General features: G+C 41.1%; 1 protein-coding gene across 1 annotated transcript in view; it reads left to right on the forward strand.

The window, feature by feature from the left end:
- Positions 1-8860, forward strand: part of LOC143188452 (UPF0489 protein C5orf22 homolog) — a 327293-nt gene extending 318433 nt beyond the window's left edge. The window contains exons 4-5 of the mRNA XM_076392718.1: positions 6221-6439; positions 8707-8860. Of these exons, the coding sequence (XP_076248833.1) occupies positions 6221-6439; positions 8707-8836 (349 nt within the window). The 3' untranslated portion in view covers positions 8837-8860. The remainder of the gene's footprint in view (positions 1-6220; positions 6440-8706) is intronic.
- The last annotated feature ends 10882 nt before the right edge of the window (positions 8861-19742 follow it).

A 19742-nucleotide genomic window follows, 5' to 3' on the forward strand; every position in this document is an offset into this window, starting at 1 on the left:
AGGTTTAAAACCAGCTTCCCTATTCTGCACTCTCCCTCCTCTCCTTTCATTGAGGGAAAACGTTCCCGTCGTCGTTTTTGCACGGCACGCATTCGCATTTGTCGTTGGATCGACCGTTAATTAATTAATTTTGCGAGAAGGGACCGTGAAGAATTCCGTTGCAAGATTGAAACGTTCAGTGGGAACGAAAGGCGGGAATTTCGTTTAATTAACTTTCAATCTGGACAGAACGTAGCATTTGTTAAGGAACTAGTGTATGCGACTTTAATTATTACTGCGGCCTTTTTCACCGAGAAAGAATAATTTATCTTCTACATGGCATAAGGACGTTTTAAAAAATATGAAAATTAAAAAAAATACCTTTACCTGCACGTTTCTCAATTAGCAGGCTTCCATTTATGGTCCTTAATTGAATACCTTAATATTTGAATAATATAAGAACATGAATGCAATATTAAACACAAAAAAGGTATTATATGCTTTCTGCCATATTAAAGAACATAAAATGAGATTTTTCATCATTCTAGAATGAATATAAATATAAAAGCAATTTTTAAAATATATTTCAATATTCATTTGATTTATAAAAAATTATGGAATATGAAATCACTGAATGGCAACGTAACTTGAAACGATTAATAACAATATCTATATCTGAAACTGTATTATTCGTAATATTTTTTTCATTAATATTACACGCTTCATAAACTCAGTACTTTTCGTAGAATCAATTGTACGTATACCTTCTCACAATGAGTATCATTGATCATCGATACCTATTGTCAAATGTAAAAAGAGGAAAGTGATGTGGTCGATATCTCAGGATGTACCTGACTCTTGGCACGTGGCACTGAAAACAGGATAATTTGCTGCATACTCACAGGTAGCAGGAACATATTTGGGGTTGTGGCAGGTAGACGCCTATATATCGGGCGATTCTGAGGGGTGACTTCACCAATCAATATTCATCCCCATCGAACCATCGACACCATTGTCGATACTCAATGCATTCAGCTGCACTGTGGGACACGCAGGTTGCGCTTTGATGCACCGTGCTACGACTTAAAGAGGTCCTTAACAAAGCGAGGAATACAGGTACCATTTGGAACAAGTTCCAATCCTTTTTTGATTCCACGTAAAGAAAGGAAGGAATCGATTGATCTAATTTTCAGTCTCTAATATGGAATTTTAGAAAAATATTGCAACTTAAAAAATATATTATCATCTAATAAAGTTTATAAAGTTATATTTACTTTTGTGAAGTAGAATTGAAAAATTACTGCAACATGATGAAAGATATACTAGGAAAGAATTTCTGTACTCGGTGTATATTAAGCTGCACTTAAAATGGTAATAATTACCTCATATCTTACCAAAATCACTGTGTTTAATATAATAAGGATGATACTAGCAGGAAATTGCTGAGGGGAGTAATCTACTCAGGTATCTCATTAAATTTAGGAAGACTACTGCAACCTAGAGATTAACTTGATATTGATTATGTTATTAAGAATCGTGCTGCTAATTTAAAGTCCATATGTTCATAACTTTATTACTTAACTAATAATACATGTATAAACCTTCTATGAACTCAAATGATTGGTACTAGACAAAATCATAAACTATAAATTTATTAGTTTCAAACGAAGATATAAAAACTATATATATAAATTTCTATCGAACCTTCGAGCTCCTTAAATTGCTTCCGAAATTTTGATCAAAGCTCTAAATTTTTTACAAATTTTATAATGACTCTTCTGCTAATTGCTTATAAAACTTTCAGCTCTCACACATTCAATTAAATGTTCGAATTATTCACAGTCTATAATGGTCCCTTTCCCAAGGGATATAAAATTCCCATAAAATTTCATCGAAGCTCTAAATTTTTCATATACTTCCTAACAGCCCATTTTTCAGCATATGTGACTGAAATCTTCATAGCCTCCGATTAAATCCATAAACTTTTCATATGTCTCATAGAGATCCATTTCCATATGGATATTATAATTACAAAGCCGTCGGTAGTGCGCCAGGAGTATGCGTTTCGAATACCCACGAGGAGCTTTTACCTCCGATCACACGCATGATCGCGGCTAGATCCACATCCATTAAAAATTGGTAACTCGATATTGAGAGTATTGTCCTAACGTAGACAAGTCCCCAGAAAGTTTGCTCGGTTATGCAGCAGCGGAGCCCGAAGAGAGCGATACATTTGTTATGCAGGACTTCTAAACAATGATCCCTGGACGGGTTTCCTCGTCAGCGATGTTTGCTCATGCACACGATTCCGTAGCGTATTATGCTTTGAATATTTCCGCTCCGGAAGGTGAAAAAAAACTGTAACGTACCTTCTTGTGTACCTTCTCAGGCGGGTTCGTGGTGTTCATCGAATAATATTCATAGGAAGAGTGATATTTGAAACCTGAATTCGAGAAGAGCGATGACGAAGGGGTTGATGGCAAATTAAAAAGAAGGGCCAACTGGAGGGTATTAATTGTTCGAGTAATTAAATTATTGGATTGAGAAGAATTAACGATACTATATATCTATACTTATATTCATAGATCATTAATGTCTTCTCACTTTCCATCTTACACGCATGAACAATGCAGGGTAGTCTATCAGAACTGATTTCCATAGAGTCCACGCTAACCCCATAATCCCACTATCAGATCAGATAAACGATCAATCGAAGAAACGAATAAACCAGCGTCCCATTTAAAACAGACCAGAGTCACATCCCAGCGACTTCAACGACGAACGCTAGCATCAGTAGGAATCATTCGAACCCATCGCGCGATTGTAACAGCGTGCCACAGTGGAAGAGTTCTATCACCGATCGTCCCCCTGTTCCTCTTCTGTTTTTTTCCTGCGTTTATCTCGGAAAGCAGATGTCACAGTAGGATCTCGCCAACGCTTTCACGCTTCTATCTCTATGATTCATATTTTTCGACGCGCAACCGGTTCTGTTATTTCCCCGTCACCATTTTTTCTTTTTTTTTCTCCTTCAACGCGATCCAGCCTGCAATGTCGTGTACGTTTGGCAAACAGAAGCTGGAAAGGGAGAGAGAGAGAGAAAGGGAGAGCGAGATCAGAGGGAAAGACGATGGAAGAGACAGAGAGGGAGGGAGAGAAAGATGAAGAGGATAACGAGGAAGGAAGGGAGATACGAAGCTGGTCCACGCTGCCACGTCGAATGAGTTAACGGACAATGGCGGTCCACGTTAAAAAAATAAAGGAAAGAGGGATGAAGAGCGAGGGGAGGGGGCCCTCATTACGAGGGGCGCCCCCGGTGTATTTGTCGATAAGGGGGCCTATATGCAAATGGCCGTCCCTCGGCCGGCGACGGAAGAAAAAGTTTCCCTCTCTGTTTCGCCCGTTCACTCTGTTTCCCTCGGTGCAGGAATAATGCCCTCTGACGGCGTACCAAAGTAGAAAAAGGGGGGTATAATGTATCGTAATCAGATGATCAATTATTAAGAGCGCGGCAAAAAAACAACGAGGGTTGACATACGACTGACAGGACAGGAACGTGTATCCGGATACGCAAGGGGTCCTTTGCTCCTCTCTCCCTCTCTGTTTCTCTTTCTCTTGTCTTCTCTCACGGTGGAAACGGGCTGGCTCCAAATGTAATCGATACTCTGAGCAATTTTAGAATACTCATCAAACGCCTTGCATATTTTATTTCAGCTGTTTGGGGCATTTGAGGGAAGATTATTAGAAATCCCAAATGCTGCGTTTACCTATATTGGGCTACTTTTGGTCGGACAATCGAGCTGTTCAGTCTCGAGTTCATTAAAGTTGCCTGTGTAAATCCAGTTTCAATCAAGTTGAAATGATATCGACTTTAATGTCTCGATAGAGTCGATAATCGACGCTATGGAATGATCGACTTTAGGTGGATCGACTGGGTTGTCAGACCAAAAGTTGTGTAATGTAAACGTAGCTTGGTAAACGAGACTTCCCAGTTCTTGAAAGAGAAGAGTAGAAATTGATAGATTCAGTAGGAAAAAGGTTTATCTTATAATTCCCATCTCTCTTAGACTGTTGGTACAGTAGTTGCGTGTTCAGACCAACTAACATTCTGACAACTATGTCTAAACTTCTCTCGTTCGCATGATAAATACTTGGAACATATTCGTCAGAATGTTAGTTCGTTAGAACACACATTCACTGTAACCACAGCCATATTCGAATTCTATGTCCTAATAACATATCATATATACATACACTACTGTGTACAAGTACTTGAACACTTTCACGTTATTGCAATATGTAAAATGCACAAAATAAAATTCTATAATATACTTTTAGCTACAAATCTCATCTCAGACGATTGTACAAGGTTTACAAATACCAATGAGAATAACATCTGATATCAATTAGCGTAAATGAACGAATGTAATCATTTCATACGTTTCCAATAATGTGAAAGTGTCCAACCAGTTCTACAAGGTAAAGCATAAAAATTGAAATAAATTTAAAACAGAGACAGACATTCTACAAATATTCCACGCAACAGTCTGGTTTTTCAGGGGTAGTAGGTCGCGTTACAACGTACGGAAGTGGTCTCGTATCCTCGAGAGACCGATCGTTACCGACTTCGTTACACAACTGTTAGGATAATCTGCGGCGAGAATCATGAGCCGTGATACACATACACGGCCGTGTATGGGTTGCGTCCGTGCCCAGGGGTTGAGGGCAGGTGTACCCGCCGAGAGAATAATTAATATTCAGCGAGGAAAAAGTGGGCGAGAGGCCAGCGATGGTCTCTCATGAACAGTTAGCGCGTTAGCAAACGGGCCGCATCGCTTCTAGACACGCAGTTGGTCCTCCCAAGAAAGGCTTCGGGCCAATTACGCTCGTCTTGTCGATCGTAACCGTAATTGTTTAATATTCGATCTACTGATAGCTGATATGATAGCTTGAATTTCGCGAGACTGATTTTATCGAGCTTCACTATCTCTCTGGATTTTTGAAATCTTATAACTCTTGGACTATTAAATATCACTTTTGTATACATAGTAAAGGGCTTGCAATTGGAGCTTGTGATACTTTTGGGAAAATTATACTAGGAAGGTATTTAGTTACCTACTGAAAATTGTTCGTCGATGGTATGATAGTATAGCTCACTGCTATTGTTAAAATAACTTTAAATTGAAATACATTTTCTTCGAAAAAATTCTGCTATGAAATGAGAATCACAAATCAAGTTAACTATTCATGGTTAAGGAAGAATTTTTCAATCAGGTAAAGTCTGATTTGAAAAAGAAATTAAAGAAAGTATTCTTTTCTCGAATGAGCACCAATGTTATTGCACTCGCAACCTCCAAACAATAAAATGGTAACCAGATCTGGTCAAAATGGTATCATTTAAAATTTCCAAGTCGGCATGAGCTGGTAACAGTAGCCAAAGAAACGTGTCAAGCTTCGACAAGATTCGTTGCGGGATGCTTGAAACGCGATTCCACAAGTAAATTGTAATCCAGTAACAGAGGCACTGTGTAGCAATCTTCGGGTAAAATCTCGGTAGCCTTGATAACGAGAGCGCACAGTCTCGCGATGCAGGACGAATTGCAGCTGCAGAAAACGAGGAAAACTTGCGATCAGATAAGGGAGGGAGCAGAGGCACGGTGCAAAAGAGTTGGAGAAAAAGAGATAGCGGAAAGGGGGAGGCAGGGAAGCGAGTACAAATTACGACCACCCGGAACTGGTCCCGTGGCCGTGTTAACTTTCGTCGCGTGCCTTCAGGAAATGCCTCAACTTTTGCAGCCACGCGTTATCGTCCGGGCATTATAAACTTTCCATTGCTCGGCCTTTCCCTCTCCGTTCCTTTCTCCCTTTCCTCGTTTGCCTTCATTATTTACGACGCGTTAACGAAATTTACTGCCTATACTGCCACTACGGTCTAGAATTTGCGTTCTTCGAGATCCTGTTCGAATCTTATTTTTTATGACCGACGTGAGTGTTTTGCGAGCATCGGTTCTTTTATGATACGATAAAGGGAATAATGTTTGCTATGTTCGTGGACTTTGTAACAAAGTCTCCATAGGAAGTTTAGGAGGTACTTGAGATATCTCTTTGTTTAGTATTTTATGTATTTGAGTATTTGATTAATCGTTTAACTGAGTATTGGATATTGAGATGGTTGACTAATGGCTAAGGATTTTAATCCTGCTATGTATCAGGATTATATAGGTTTATTGCGTTGCACTTACAGATATGAAGCAGTGCAGCTGATTTATCGTGAACTAATGAGCGTCTACAAGCAATCAGAGATCGATTGGAAGATAATACACGATGCTGGATGCACTAGAGATGACACCGACTTGCCAGACCACGTCACTAAAAGAACCGATCTTGATCGTCTGATCACTGGGACTTTTAGATCGTTCTTGACTGCTTTGCCTGCTTCTCCAACAATTGTGACGATTGCGAGGTAAGGAACATTGTGTTTGAATTTATGATGAACAGAAATATTCTGTGATCTACAATCGTCCTCATTTTAATGCGTTTAGAAGTCCATGACCCACATACGGGTCAAGAGGATATGAATGATTTCTATGAGATTCTCATTGAATTTTTGACAAAAAGCTATTTAGATTTTGCCAATATTAAAGAATTCTCTTCAATTTTTTTCATTTTTAATAGTTCCATGAAATTTGCATTGCTTTTATGAATTGTAAAAGAGATTCAGTACGTTTGTGAAGAACTGAGTCTTTATTTGGAATTTTATGTGAATTAAGAATATCTTATATTTGTAATACAAGCATGAAGAAACAAGAAATATTTAAAAAGTAAAACAATTATTGTAAGAAATATGTTCAATTTCATGTCCCAGACTAAAACAATTAAAGTAGCTCTATTTCCACCCCCAAAAGAATCTCCTATCAAAGTAAAAAAATCATTTAAAAAATCCTCAGTTAAAGACTCAATTTAAATTCAAAATTTGAAATAAACATCAACCAAAAAATTGTTCAAGCCAAAAAAGTAGGCTGAGTGAAAAGATCACCACGCCATGTTTCAAAATTAGGTAAGACATCCACCTCAGAATGGCATTAATATCAGAATGACTAACAATAGAGATCCAACCACAAGACGCGTTTTTTAAAGCGCGTCAAATTGAATTCCAGACTCTGCCCGTCTCTGTTAAAAAGTACAACGCCAAGGTCGCAGATGGCGTGGAAGAAGATGCTGGGAGGGTTGGGAAATAGAGAAAAAGGGAGGATCGTAGAGGAAGCATGGGGTTGGGCTGGGCGAGGGGTGGGTTCATGGACGTTCGGGGTACCATGAAGCCCCACCTTCCATGTGGGTATAAGGGGTGGCCTCGTAAGGGGTGCACAAAATCAAACCCCGACCTTTCGGCACTCGTTGTCAGATGTCTCTGTCTTCGATGTCCCGCGACAGATGCTAATTATTCCTTTATCTCCGCGCCACGCTCTAGTTGGCCGAATGATTAAGGCGAGACATGGTAATCCGTTTCCCAATTTCGCTGGCTCATAATAAACATGGCCACACCGGGAAATTGCAATTTATGGAATAGGCTTTGAGGGATGCGATGATACTAATCATATCATGGTGACGAAATACTTAAAGATAAGTGTGAATACCCTTACGTCATGGCTCTGTTTCATTGACGGTTTTAGCCATTCTACAATCATTTTTATCTTAACTATTTTTACCCTTAATTGATGGAGAAAGGGTCTATACATATGAAAATTACTTCTTCATACTAATATTCTACTTATTCTCTGATCAAATTTACCATAGCTGCCACAATAATGTTCATTTAATCGCTCGTGAATAATATTTGAATAATATTTAATCAAGACTCATAGAAGTAGGAAAATAACCCACGCAATGAAAAAGATATTTCTAAATTGCTGGTGACAATAGCATTTTCCACAAACTATTTGATTTCCCTCTACAATATTTCATATTCAAGTTTACACATATACTCAAGTATTTCCTCGCTTGATCTCGAAGTGAAGAATATAGGAAACACTTTTCATAAATAATTCTCACATATCTTAAACAGTCAAAGCCATATAATTCAACATATACGCTCAACCCAAACATTCTGCATGAAAAAGTATTTTATACTTCAGTCAAAAATATCCCAAACTAGTTAATAAGGAAGATAAACGCTAGAGCTACTCCTTCTTATGGAATCGTCTCGTCGAAATAGTCAATAATGGAATTGGGCGTCAAACTATCAAACAAAAATAATAACATCAGCTGTAAACGGTTGATTTGGCGCCATCTTGTGATAAAATTATGGAAGCGGAGTTCGGACTTCCGGCGGTGCCAGAAAAAAAATCGATTGCATCCCACTCGGCCCACTTCCAACCCTCGACCACCCGCGCTCCTCTCCGCCTCCAGCATCCGTGGCTTCCGGGGAAGACGCGAAAACGCCGCCGGATGTCGCCTCTGGACGGCACCGAGATTCCCTTGCAGCTTGCCAGACGACGATTAAACAGAAATAAAAAGGGATAACGAGAATTACGATGAAAGAGGTTCTCTTCTTCAGGAGTAACTGAATCATACCCAAGTTATTCTTCGTTAAACCTCGAATATTATCGCTGCAATTTTCTGATGCCTTTTTAAGCCCGTAATTTAGGCTGTCCCTATGTGAACCTTTCATGGAACCAATAACGAAAGAACACAGTACAAATATTACGAAAACGAATAAATTTTATTTTCCAGGTCCAGCGAGGATGACTACTGTCCCCCAGATGACGTCGATTACATTCAAGTTGGAGTTCTGGCCGAACTTCGTGAGCGTCTGGGAGACATAGATGTTCGCCTGGGGTATCAAGAAGAGGAGACACATTAAAAGATATAAAAATACTCCTAAATACTCCCATTTCCTTTCTTTTATAATACACAAAATGTGCATTTGAATAAAATAAACGTTTCTATAAAAATATTCACATTTCCTTGATTCGTTTCATAAACTCCGTACATCACAAAAAAATATCTTGCCTCTAACATAATTACATTATCAATTTAACCAATGATAGACGTGGCAAAAACGCGTAGGGTCAAGCATAAATTGTGGAACTAGCAATTTGTGTGACAGAACCTATAAGATATTCCTTGTCAGGTTCTACAGCGTCCGTCTTCTGTTGGCTCGATAAAATGAAAAGCCCTCGACGAGATCAATTACAGTTTTCCAGCGGTAAAGGGAAAATAAATAAGTGAAGAAGTTATCGGCGCATCGAATCAATGGAATACATCGGAGGATAAGGAAAGGCGAGGAGGAGGAAGGAAACTGGCACGTCTTTGATCGGAGCGACGATTTACATAAGATCGGTGCCACTGGTCCATTATGAGAAGCGAGCACAATGCCAACCTTCAGGTTGGCATTTTTTTGCACCGAAATACCCCTGCACCCCTCGGTCGTTCCTCATTCCACCGGACCATCCCATTTGCATACCGTAGGCCAGTTTCCCACACGTCTTAACAGAAATCGTTCCGTCCTTCTCTATCCCGAGCCTCCTTCCCCTAACTTCGTCTCCCTCCGTTTCCTCTAGCATCTCCCTCTGCTCGTCTCACAACCCTTTCAGCTAGCAGAGACAAAAAAGCAGAGACTGGTAAAAAAGGCGTCTTCCTACTTCCAGGATGCTGGCGTTTCCTGGCCAAACTTTCTACGAGCAAACTTGCGTGCCATTCAGAACACAGTACTGTGTTAGGATCATAAGAGAGTGCGTTAATTTTTACTTCACTGAAGTTCGATTTTTGATGAGGAAGCTTATCCATTACTTAATCATTGTAAAGGTTGTCAGAGTTTAAGAAATCATTGCTTCATAGGTGGATAAGGAAACTCCTGGATTCTAATACAATTTTAAACTGCAGAGCCAAAGTGTATTAAACACACTATTTTCCTGTGTGACGCAATTGAGTTTGGTTCTGGGTCCCAGAATTGCACTTAATAATATATTTATTGTCTTAGAGTACAAGGTACCTTCCAACCGACTACGCAAAGTCTTTTACTCTTTATAATCTCTGAATTCCTCACAAAGGACAAGCTTACACAAAACTATAAGCAAGTAATGCTCCAATAAAAGAACACCCTGAATGCAACCCTGAGCCTATGCTCCATTCGCCCGTGATTTGTAATATATTCGAAGAGCCACTTGGAGTGAGTCATTCGGCAGTTTAAGTGATCATAGAACCTTGGATTCGAGGGGCAGCAGGACAGTGGCGAGGAGCGATAACGAGGGAATAAACGTTAAATGGACAAGGTGAATGCGGAAGTGCGGTCGCAAGGAATAGGACGAATTTTAAAGAACCGCAAGGAAAGTTTACGAGCTGCCAGGCTGACGTAATGACTGTCGTTAACCACGGTGCGGGGTTCTCGGCACGCCGAGCCAGACTTTTGTATGCTAATGACAGGGTGGTCCGATTTCATCCGGGCTGAGTAAAAAATCTTAGGGGTCAACAGACCCATCGTTTCGCCCGAGTTTTAAGTCTCCCTCGAGCACCATTGACCTCGAATTAAAAACGGGCACGACCTTCGACCCGTTGAAAAGTTTACGACGACACAACGTGCTTTTCGTAAATTCATTGACGAACGCGAAGTGCACGCACACGCTCTCGCCGTGTTTCTTATTTTCGCGGAATTAACTTTCGGTTGGGAAACTGGCGCTGTTCGAGGCGAACTATGGCGAAAGTTTACGACACCCTCGGGACAACGGCGTACCATTCAGTAAAGTAACACCTGCATTAATATTCATTAAATTGCACTGACTGGCCTTATTTGAGGAAAGAATCCTTGGAAGGCGCTCGTTGCCACGGCTAACCTAGATAAAATGTCACTTTCGTGAGGGTGCTGTGAGGCTCGCTGTTTTTTTTTTGTTTTTAAAGATGCAATATTTTAACTCTACGTTTATGAGAATATGATAATATAAAAAGGGTAAAATTAGAGTTCTACTAAAAAATTTCTACTATTCCATCGTCAATGGCACAATTACTAATATTGTAAAAAGAAGCTAGCTGAAATATATTGTTTTATATAACAAGCTCTACGCAGTTTTAAACGTCCCGTACCCTTTCATAGCTGTTCGGATTTCATTCACCCAGGTGACACCGTGACATTGGGTTCTAGGGGAATTATTCAAAACCAGGCCTGGCTGGCAAAAGTACAACCGTCCCTGGCATCGTAATCCAGTATCCAATTTGCATAAAAGAGGAATACAAAAAGGCAACCGATGAAAAAACAAAAGTGGTAAAACTATATAATAAAAAAGCTTCGCTCGTGTAACATTAATACTGAGGAAAAAGTTAAACGAGTTATTTTATTTCAGATCACACGCATTAATAATAGCTTTAGAGACTATACTTTTCCATGTTAAAATTACAAGTCCCCCATAAACTTCTATTTTAATGTTCAAAAATTCAATTTCTTCATGAGAATAGTTCCTTTCCTCACGCCCCTTCACAAATGACCAACCAACATTGTCATTATTTACACTAACAAACCAGATGAGACTTCCATAAACTTTAAATCAGTTCACATCCTTCCATCGTTTCCAAGCGAGACAAGTCACCCCGAAACCCATGAGGACCCTTTCCTCGGCATACCTGACGATTATGCGCGTGACGAAAGAGATCTTCAGAGAGGCAAGTATGCTAATCAGCAGGCATAATGCAATATCGATACGCCGTGGAAAGCCAATTATAGCGCGGGGATCGCGCGTACCTCGTTCTCTCTCTCGAGGAGCGTCTCTGTGAGAGACGGAATAAAGGGTCGACGCATCGGTGAGAAAATGAATAGCAAATAAAAAAAAAAGGAGGAAGAACCGAGGGAGCTCCTAGACAACGCCATAGGCGGAGACCTCGTTGACCATTGTTCGAAAGTGCTATTTGTATTTATTCGGGGCCTTTGTTCGTGACTCGAGATCCATGGGGTGGTGGGGTGGGGCAAGCAGCGAGAGGAACAGAGAGAACAAAATTATTCACAGGCGAAGCAAAGGGTGAGGTCCACTAGTCGTTACGGGACTACACAGCTTCCCGGTCGAAAAAATAGCGCTAGTCGCGTCTCGATTTTGTTTCGAGTGTCGTTCGATCGGTGACAGTGACGTTTTAGCAAGCCTGGGCGAAGTAACGTGACCTAGCTGGGGAATCAATTATTCTATTAACTTACACACTCTTGTTGTATTTGCTGTGTAGAAACTCTCGAAAATATTCACAGTGAAGTTTAGTAATTTTATGGCACTCCATTTTTGCCGATATCTATATAATTTTTGGTGGAAGACACTGTCAGTACTATTTTCTATCATGTATCTGAAGTGTTGAATTAGTCCTTTAATCAAAATTGGGAGTTATACAGGTAATAATGAGTGAATAGTATACGTATATTTGAATAAACGAGTATAGTACAAAAATAAAAGTATCAGACTGAACATGTGGCATTATCTACTGCCGAATCTTGTAATCAGTAGAACATGGTACACGTTCAGCCTCATATTTTCGTTTCTCAGGACTAATTCAATTTCTTCTTAATTTTTATTTAAAACCAGTTTTATTCCAAATTTTACTCAAATAAAAACTCATTCAAAAAGCCCTCAACTCTGCTATCAGAATATCATATAAATCAGAGAGAAAAAATAATTAAGCTCCTCCAAAAAATGACAATAAGCAGCACAGTTATCAGCGAAGAGTATTCGTATAAATTTCCCCATAACTTTAAACGACGATTAGTTCAAACAAAGTTCAACCGTCTTGCGAATTTCAGAGATGCAAATTCGCGGAAAGGGAAAAAAATTCAGCACGCTGCTGCTCGCGTGGCAAAGTTAATCCCAGAAATCGAATTACGGGCAAGCGGTTCGCTCCATCATGCAGATTCCCTCGTTCCCTCGTTGGGTGCAGTATGTGACGAGATGATTGCATGTGTGTGTGAATGCATCTCGTGCAGCGGATGCAACTGCGAGTGGCCAGTAGCTCGCAAAACGACTGACCGCTCGGTGCATACCTATCGGCGCTTTTCGACCAGCCCCGCGAGTGACATGTTCGCGCGACATTTTTTCGATTTCCAATCAATCAGCCCTGCGTATCATTGTGTCTTGCGTGCTCCTCGAGGATAATATTGTTCGACGTTGCTTCATCGATTATTTAGAGATTCAGTGCGTATGAGTATTGCGAATAAAAAAACGAGTTGCGTCTCAAAGACATTCGAATTTATGTATGCGTTGAATCAAATTCGGGAGACAGAACATGTATTTTAAATAATGGAAAAGTGAATTGAAGAAGCTTTCTTTCTTTTAGAATACAGAAATTTTGTATACAGAATTGATGTTCCATTCTAGGACAATATTTTTCAATTAAAATTATTTAAAATTTTGAACTTCTTTAAATTCAAATTTCACTGTTTTTCAGAACTGTATATTTAAGAATGATCATAATTTTTGTTTGTTTTTAAATAACTGTATATATTTTTTAACACTGTTCCATCGCGTAAGTTAATGTTTTCGCGACAAACCAGTTCGTTTCGCTTGATCACAAAAAAACGTTCACGTGATGGCTCAACTTGTCTGCCTCTGTTAACAAGTTAATTTTTCATCGACCAAGAGAAAGTGTGCCGCAAGGCATTCTGAAACTCGGCGACTGTCAACCGTGTAATAAGCTCTTTAAATAATTTTTAATAATCTTTACACATTTCAAGTTTATTACACGCGGTGTCCGATGCGCTGCGCAGAGGAGAAACGGACAAGTAATTTCATAATGTCGCGGAACGAAGTTGCGACAGCTTTTACATGGTCTTCCGTACGGGGAAAGGAGGAGTTTCGTTATAAGTTTTAATGGTACATAAATAAACGGCGACGTTGTAATAGAGTTTCTGTCGGACGAGTTTGCCGAGGTGAGATTCGATGCGAAAAGGTAACACGGTCTCGTTATAAATATTCAATCGTAACCGTGACATTTTTCTTCCCGCGACGGCTGCGTCACGTGAGGCCAGGGCGAGCGATAAGCTTCACTCGTCGAGCATGTGCTGGAATTATGTATAAATTAGCCTCGCGACACGAAGGTTGTTATGGAAAATTAGCGAGTACCATTTCCCTCTGTTCGTTGCATGAAACAATCGCGTTCTATGCAGCTGCAAATATTCTTTGTACACTCGACAACACGAATAATAATTATTTGATAGCACTCCACTGTTTGTGTCTGTATCAAGCCTTGATAATTCTACTTCTTGCCTTTGGAGAAGCGTCTGTCTCCTTTAAACCGACGCGAACTTGCTAGATTGCTAAATCTTGAAATTTTGATTGCAAATTTGTGGATCTGTCTGCGATATTGAACGTGGTTCGATAACCCTAGAAAGTCTAAGCTAGTGAAAAGAAAAAGGAAGGTTCAAATGAAAAGGTAAATTCTATGCCTGTTAGTTTACAAGTATTACTTAGAATTATTTTCTGAAATGAAACCAAATTGGAAGCGTGTGCAAGGGTTTTATAGGATAAACTAAGTTGTTTAAAAGTTTGTAGATATTTTTTAACTCTCCTGGGCTTGATGTTGTGATGGTGATTGATGTTATAAAACACCTATTTCTCACTCGTCTACGTAATTAGAAGATAAAAACGTTTATCTGTAATCTTTAACTAATATGACACTAATATTGTAACACAGTCTTATAGAGTACTACATAAAAATAAAAAATAAATGATAGTAGTATATCGAAAATTTACAATTTTTCAGTCCATTAACCTCTCTAAATTACCCGTCGACATTTTTCATACCAAGTATCAAAAATTGAGTTAGTACAAACACTGCAACCCCCATATCAGCTAAAGGATAAGATCTTACTACATCCTCCAGCACGAAAAACTTGTCACTCTCCTAGACCTACACAAAATCCTACAACCCATCTCCAAACTTCAAAGACCCACTTCCCTTAAAAACTCTCCTTTCCTTGTTTCGAAAAAATCATCCCAAACTCGACTCAAAATCTCCACACATCGAGCAGCAATCGCGAACCCGCGGCGTGCAGCAGCGTTTCTCATTTTCTTTCCGTTTTGCCTGATATTCAATCGCGCGAAGTGAACCTGCCAGAATCCATTGGCGATAAGAGCGGCAAGTGGGGTTCACAGAGGGGCAGGGGAGGGGTAGGAAAGTGGGCTCGGTGGGTCTAATACACGCGGGGGTGCGTGTAATTCCGAGGCCGCGCCATATTTTAACATCGTTCCGAGTTACATTATGTTTCAGCAAAATGGTCGGCGCACACGTGGCAGTGCCGTCGTCGGGGAGGGTGGTTTATCTCGGATACACAATCCCACCCGAGGCCACCCTCTCTGCTCGTAGCGCGACGCGGCGAGGGCTGAAGGGTGGAGGGAAGCGTAGCTGCTGCACGAAGGGCGTCTCAGGGGCAAGGGGTGCGAGGAGGGGAAGGTGGAGGTCGACGACGACCCTCGGCAACCAACGCCCACCACTAGCCACCCTCCCCTCCCCCGTTAGCTTTCGCGACGTCTACGCCGCGCGGGGGGGGAGGTTGACTGGAGAGGGTGGCGGAGGGGAAGGGGGTGAAACAGAGGGGGGTGGATGGCAAGCCGGTACGGCGCGCTGGCTAACGACGTTCTTTCGTTTTTCGCGAAGAAAAGAGAGGGCCTATGGCCACGGGGTAGGGGGCCTCGAGCGAGGGGTGAGATCCAGGGGGTCGCGGAGAGGGGAGAAAAGTTGGGAGAGGGGCGGCGGTACAAACCACCACCTCGTCCCGTTCTTCTTTCTTCTTCCTTACTCCCTCGCGCGCTCTCTGGTTCTTTGTGAACATAGACACGAACAGGGGGTGACTCTGTGCACCAGGTAATGATGTACCGCGGTAAATTTCCTGCGGAAAATTACCCGCGCGGTTGGCCGCGGAGTCACGGGCCAAAAGGTAATCATTTTCTTTTTGCCACGCAGCCGGCAAACATACGTAATGCCGCCCGCGCGGAGTGAAAGTTACGACAGCGCCGACGCGATTTATTGAATTATTAACAACAACGCGGCTGGATGGATGGACGGGATAACGATGTTCTCGTTTCCTGGACGAGGAGGATTAGTTCATGCAGCTATTGCGAATTTCACTGTCTACCGGGGGAACTTAATTCCTTCGCTGTGGAATAGACCTTTTTACTATTTTTAGGAGGAACAATTGAATGCCCTGCGTTATACAAAATTGAAATTTGGTTTCCGTGTGTGGGAATATCATTGTTTCTGTGAATATAGGGAGAGAGAGATCCCTGTAACATAGGGATGAAGGGATACAAAATAGTGACTTCAAAGTAAAAGTGATGGAAGGAAACTACTTACATAGAACTATTGAATTTAGATACGTATTATCAAAAAGAGGCATCTAGATAATTAAAATAGTTCGCTAAAAAATAAATATCTTTCAAAAGCTGGAAGATTTTGTATAGATAAATCTACTGATATTTAAATTAACTGTCCAATTAATCTTCTCCCAACATATAACTGAGTTTTCGCTAATCTAATCCCCTCTCATGAACACTTAATTCCCCAAACTTGAAACATCCTTACTTATTTATTAATTATTGTCTCAACTCCGAATGAAGTAAGACTGCTACAAAATCCAAGGGTGAAAAGGAACCGTGATGAGGCTGGTCGTCGTCTCGTTCAATTAATTTGTTCTGAATAAACGGAGCACGATAAGGAACGGACCAGCGGAACGAGGGCTATTCGGCAGAGAAACAAGATGTCAAGCAAGAAAAGGAAATTCTTTCCTGTACAGCGGGGAATGCACACGGAAACCCCTCGAAGGCGTATCGTGAACGAGACAGCCGATAATTTGTTTTGGGCCTCTTCTCTCTGCTCGCAACAGAGAGGTACACGGAGGAAGCGAACTTTGCATTGTTACGGAATCGAGTATCGCATTCGCTGACTGCCGACAATTTCCAAGTTTTAATTTGAGTTTGAGGATTCATTAGGGACATTATGCTCCGACCGGCAAACTTCCAAGCAGCCACGCGAACGCCACCCCCATCCCCTTCCTCCTAAAGTCGCCCAAAACACCACCCTCTCCCCTGTTCCTCGTGCCCTTCCACCACTCGAATCTCGAGGCACAGATCGAATAATTCCAAAGTCGCGAATCGTGCCCCTTTTCCTTATTATCCAGCAACTTGTTTCCTCGACATCAACAGAGTACGGTTAACAATGCGACGCGTGATTGCTTCGACACTTGGGAACAATAATTCTTAATCCTTAATCACTTACGTGGAGTCCTAATAATTGTTTACTGGATTTCTTAATGTTACTGTTGGGTTATTATACTGAATTATTTTTTAATTCCATAAGTTTATTTTATGTAGCATTTGTTATCATTTATATTTTTTGAAGATTAATTTTTTATTTAAAAAATATAATGTCTGTAGTACTGATATATAAACACCTTAGTTTCTTATCTTTATGGATATCTGAAGGTGCAAGTATCGAGTTCATCTTAATATAGCCCCGACAGTGATTAAAATTCATGCTCCTGTCTGACACAGACAAATCTGACTTGCACATTTCTATACTCCTGTAGATAATATGTATACAGCCATGCCTTTAGAAACAGTATCAACAAATATCAACATATGTTACCATCTCTAAACATCGTGTTCCAAACCATATTTCCTTCAGCATCTATTTACTTGAATCCCTTATTATAAATAAATTCATCATTGAACTCTGATCTTATACCTATGGTTGTAAGGCAAAATAACTTATGTCACAATTTCAAAAAATTTTGCTTGAGGCCTTAATTGAGATCCAGAGTATAGAATTTATATTTCTAGAAAAAAGACAATGCAAGAACAGAAATTTTTCACTCGAAAATAAGTGTTCGAGAAGACAGAAGTCCATAAGATACTCTAATAAAAAACTTCAGACGATATCTCTGAAACCAAAACATGTGACTTAGGTCATCATGCCTTGCAACCACAGAATATCAGAAGGGCGCCACTCTCCGAGACAGTTCTCCCAAAGTGAAAAAGTCTACCAAAGGTAAACAACCCCAGCAAACAACAATCAGCTTCGCCACATTCCGCCAAACTCGAAACCCCAACGAATCGTTGACCCAACTTCTCTCGGCACCGGTCAGAGGCCCGTGCCAGCTGTCATTCACTTTCACCTATCGCGCTGTCATCGGTCTCCTCTCTTCTCTTTTTCGGGTGAAGGCATCCCGTCGCCGGTGCCAAGATCGCGAGTGAATCGATACGAGAGGTGAATGTGCACGGGGTCGGCCGATGGAGAGAGCCCAGAGGATAGAAGGGACACACAGGGCCGCGGGGCGGCGAGGGAGGGGGCGAGGGTGGTTTTTGAGGGAGATGTTTCGTTCGTAGGCAGTAGGTTTCCCTCTCCCCACCCAGCCAGAAGTCCCGCAGCATAATCTCCGTCCCTCTGGCCCGTCTCTTTCGCATCTACCCCCACGTTGGGAGCTCGCTCATCCTCTGTTCCACGAGCACAGCCCTCCACCCATCTCCGGTGTAAACCCCCTCTCGTCTCCCTCTGCCCCCTTCGCCCCCTCTCCGCCACTCGCTCTGGTTGCCGTGACGTAAATGCCAGAGAAATGGGCTGGAGGGTCTGCGAGAACGTGGCGTGGGCAGTGACGCGTGTGCACGCAGGAAAACTCTTCTTATTTATATGCTCCATGCTGCCATGGCGAATCGATATTTCGCATGAGTTCACTTGGAAAGAAAAAGGAAGGAAGAGGGTCACCCACCCCCTGCTCTGCCATGCCGCCCATACGACGCAGCCGAGGAACGATTTCCTTTTCCGCTTTTAGCCGAACGATGGCTACTTTCTTGCGTATCCTGTTCCTCCGACGCTTCGGCCAGGAGGAACTACACTCTACCGACACGCGCCGTGAACCCTTTTTATCTGGGGCTTTACCCTGTGGACTTTAGCCTTGGGAATGTATTTTGCGTATGGTTTTGAATTTTTTGGAGTAACATTTGTTTTATGGAAATTGAAAGTTTGCTCGAGTGCTTGACGATGTTGATTGCTAAATAGGTCGATTTGATAAGTTCCAAGGTTCGATAAAAAACAATTTCTTGATGGAGTAATGAATTCTTTGCCAAATGAACATAAAAATAGAGTAAAAATAGAGGATACTTAATGAGAAACTTTAGAAGAAATAGAATATAATTATAAAACAAAACCACCCTTACTAACACCAATATCTAAACAATTTTTCTCAAACACATGCTACTCGTTTTATCCAAATCATATGACTTACTCAAAGATTCCTACATACTGCCTGAAAATATGAAACCAGAGAATGGTAAAACTCAGAACAAAAAGGGAGAGAAAAGAAGAAAGGGGGTGACCAGGGATATAGGAGAGGGTGGACCACGGTAGGAAGCGGATGAAGCGTAGTTGGTTCGTATCAGCATAATGTAGATATCTATTCCTTGCCTCTTCCGTTAGCTTCGAGTTTTGGAGACGGCTGGAACACGGGGGTGAGGAGGGAGATGAAATTGAAATGAAACTACCCGAAGGAGCAGACGGCCCCGCGGGTTTCCAAACCCCGGAGAAAGATTAAAACGCGACCGAATGGATGCGAAAGAAAGTTTGGCTGGCGAACTATACTCTGTTCCCTCTACTTATCCCACTACTTGCGTACATTGTTTCTCTGTGAATATGGAGCACTTCCCATATTCAATTTTAACTCTTAACTGGTATGCCGTGATCGTAGAATTTATACTAATTTAACTTTCAGTCTTTAGTATGAAAAATGTTTATGTATGACTAACTTAGGGAGATTGATA

This window comes from Calliopsis andreniformis, chromosome 2, assembly GCF_051401765.1.
Source record: "Calliopsis andreniformis isolate RMS-2024a chromosome 2, iyCalAndr_principal, whole genome shotgun sequence".
NCBI classification, from domain to species: domain Eukaryota; kingdom Metazoa; phylum Arthropoda; class Insecta; order Hymenoptera; family Andrenidae; genus Calliopsis; species Calliopsis andreniformis.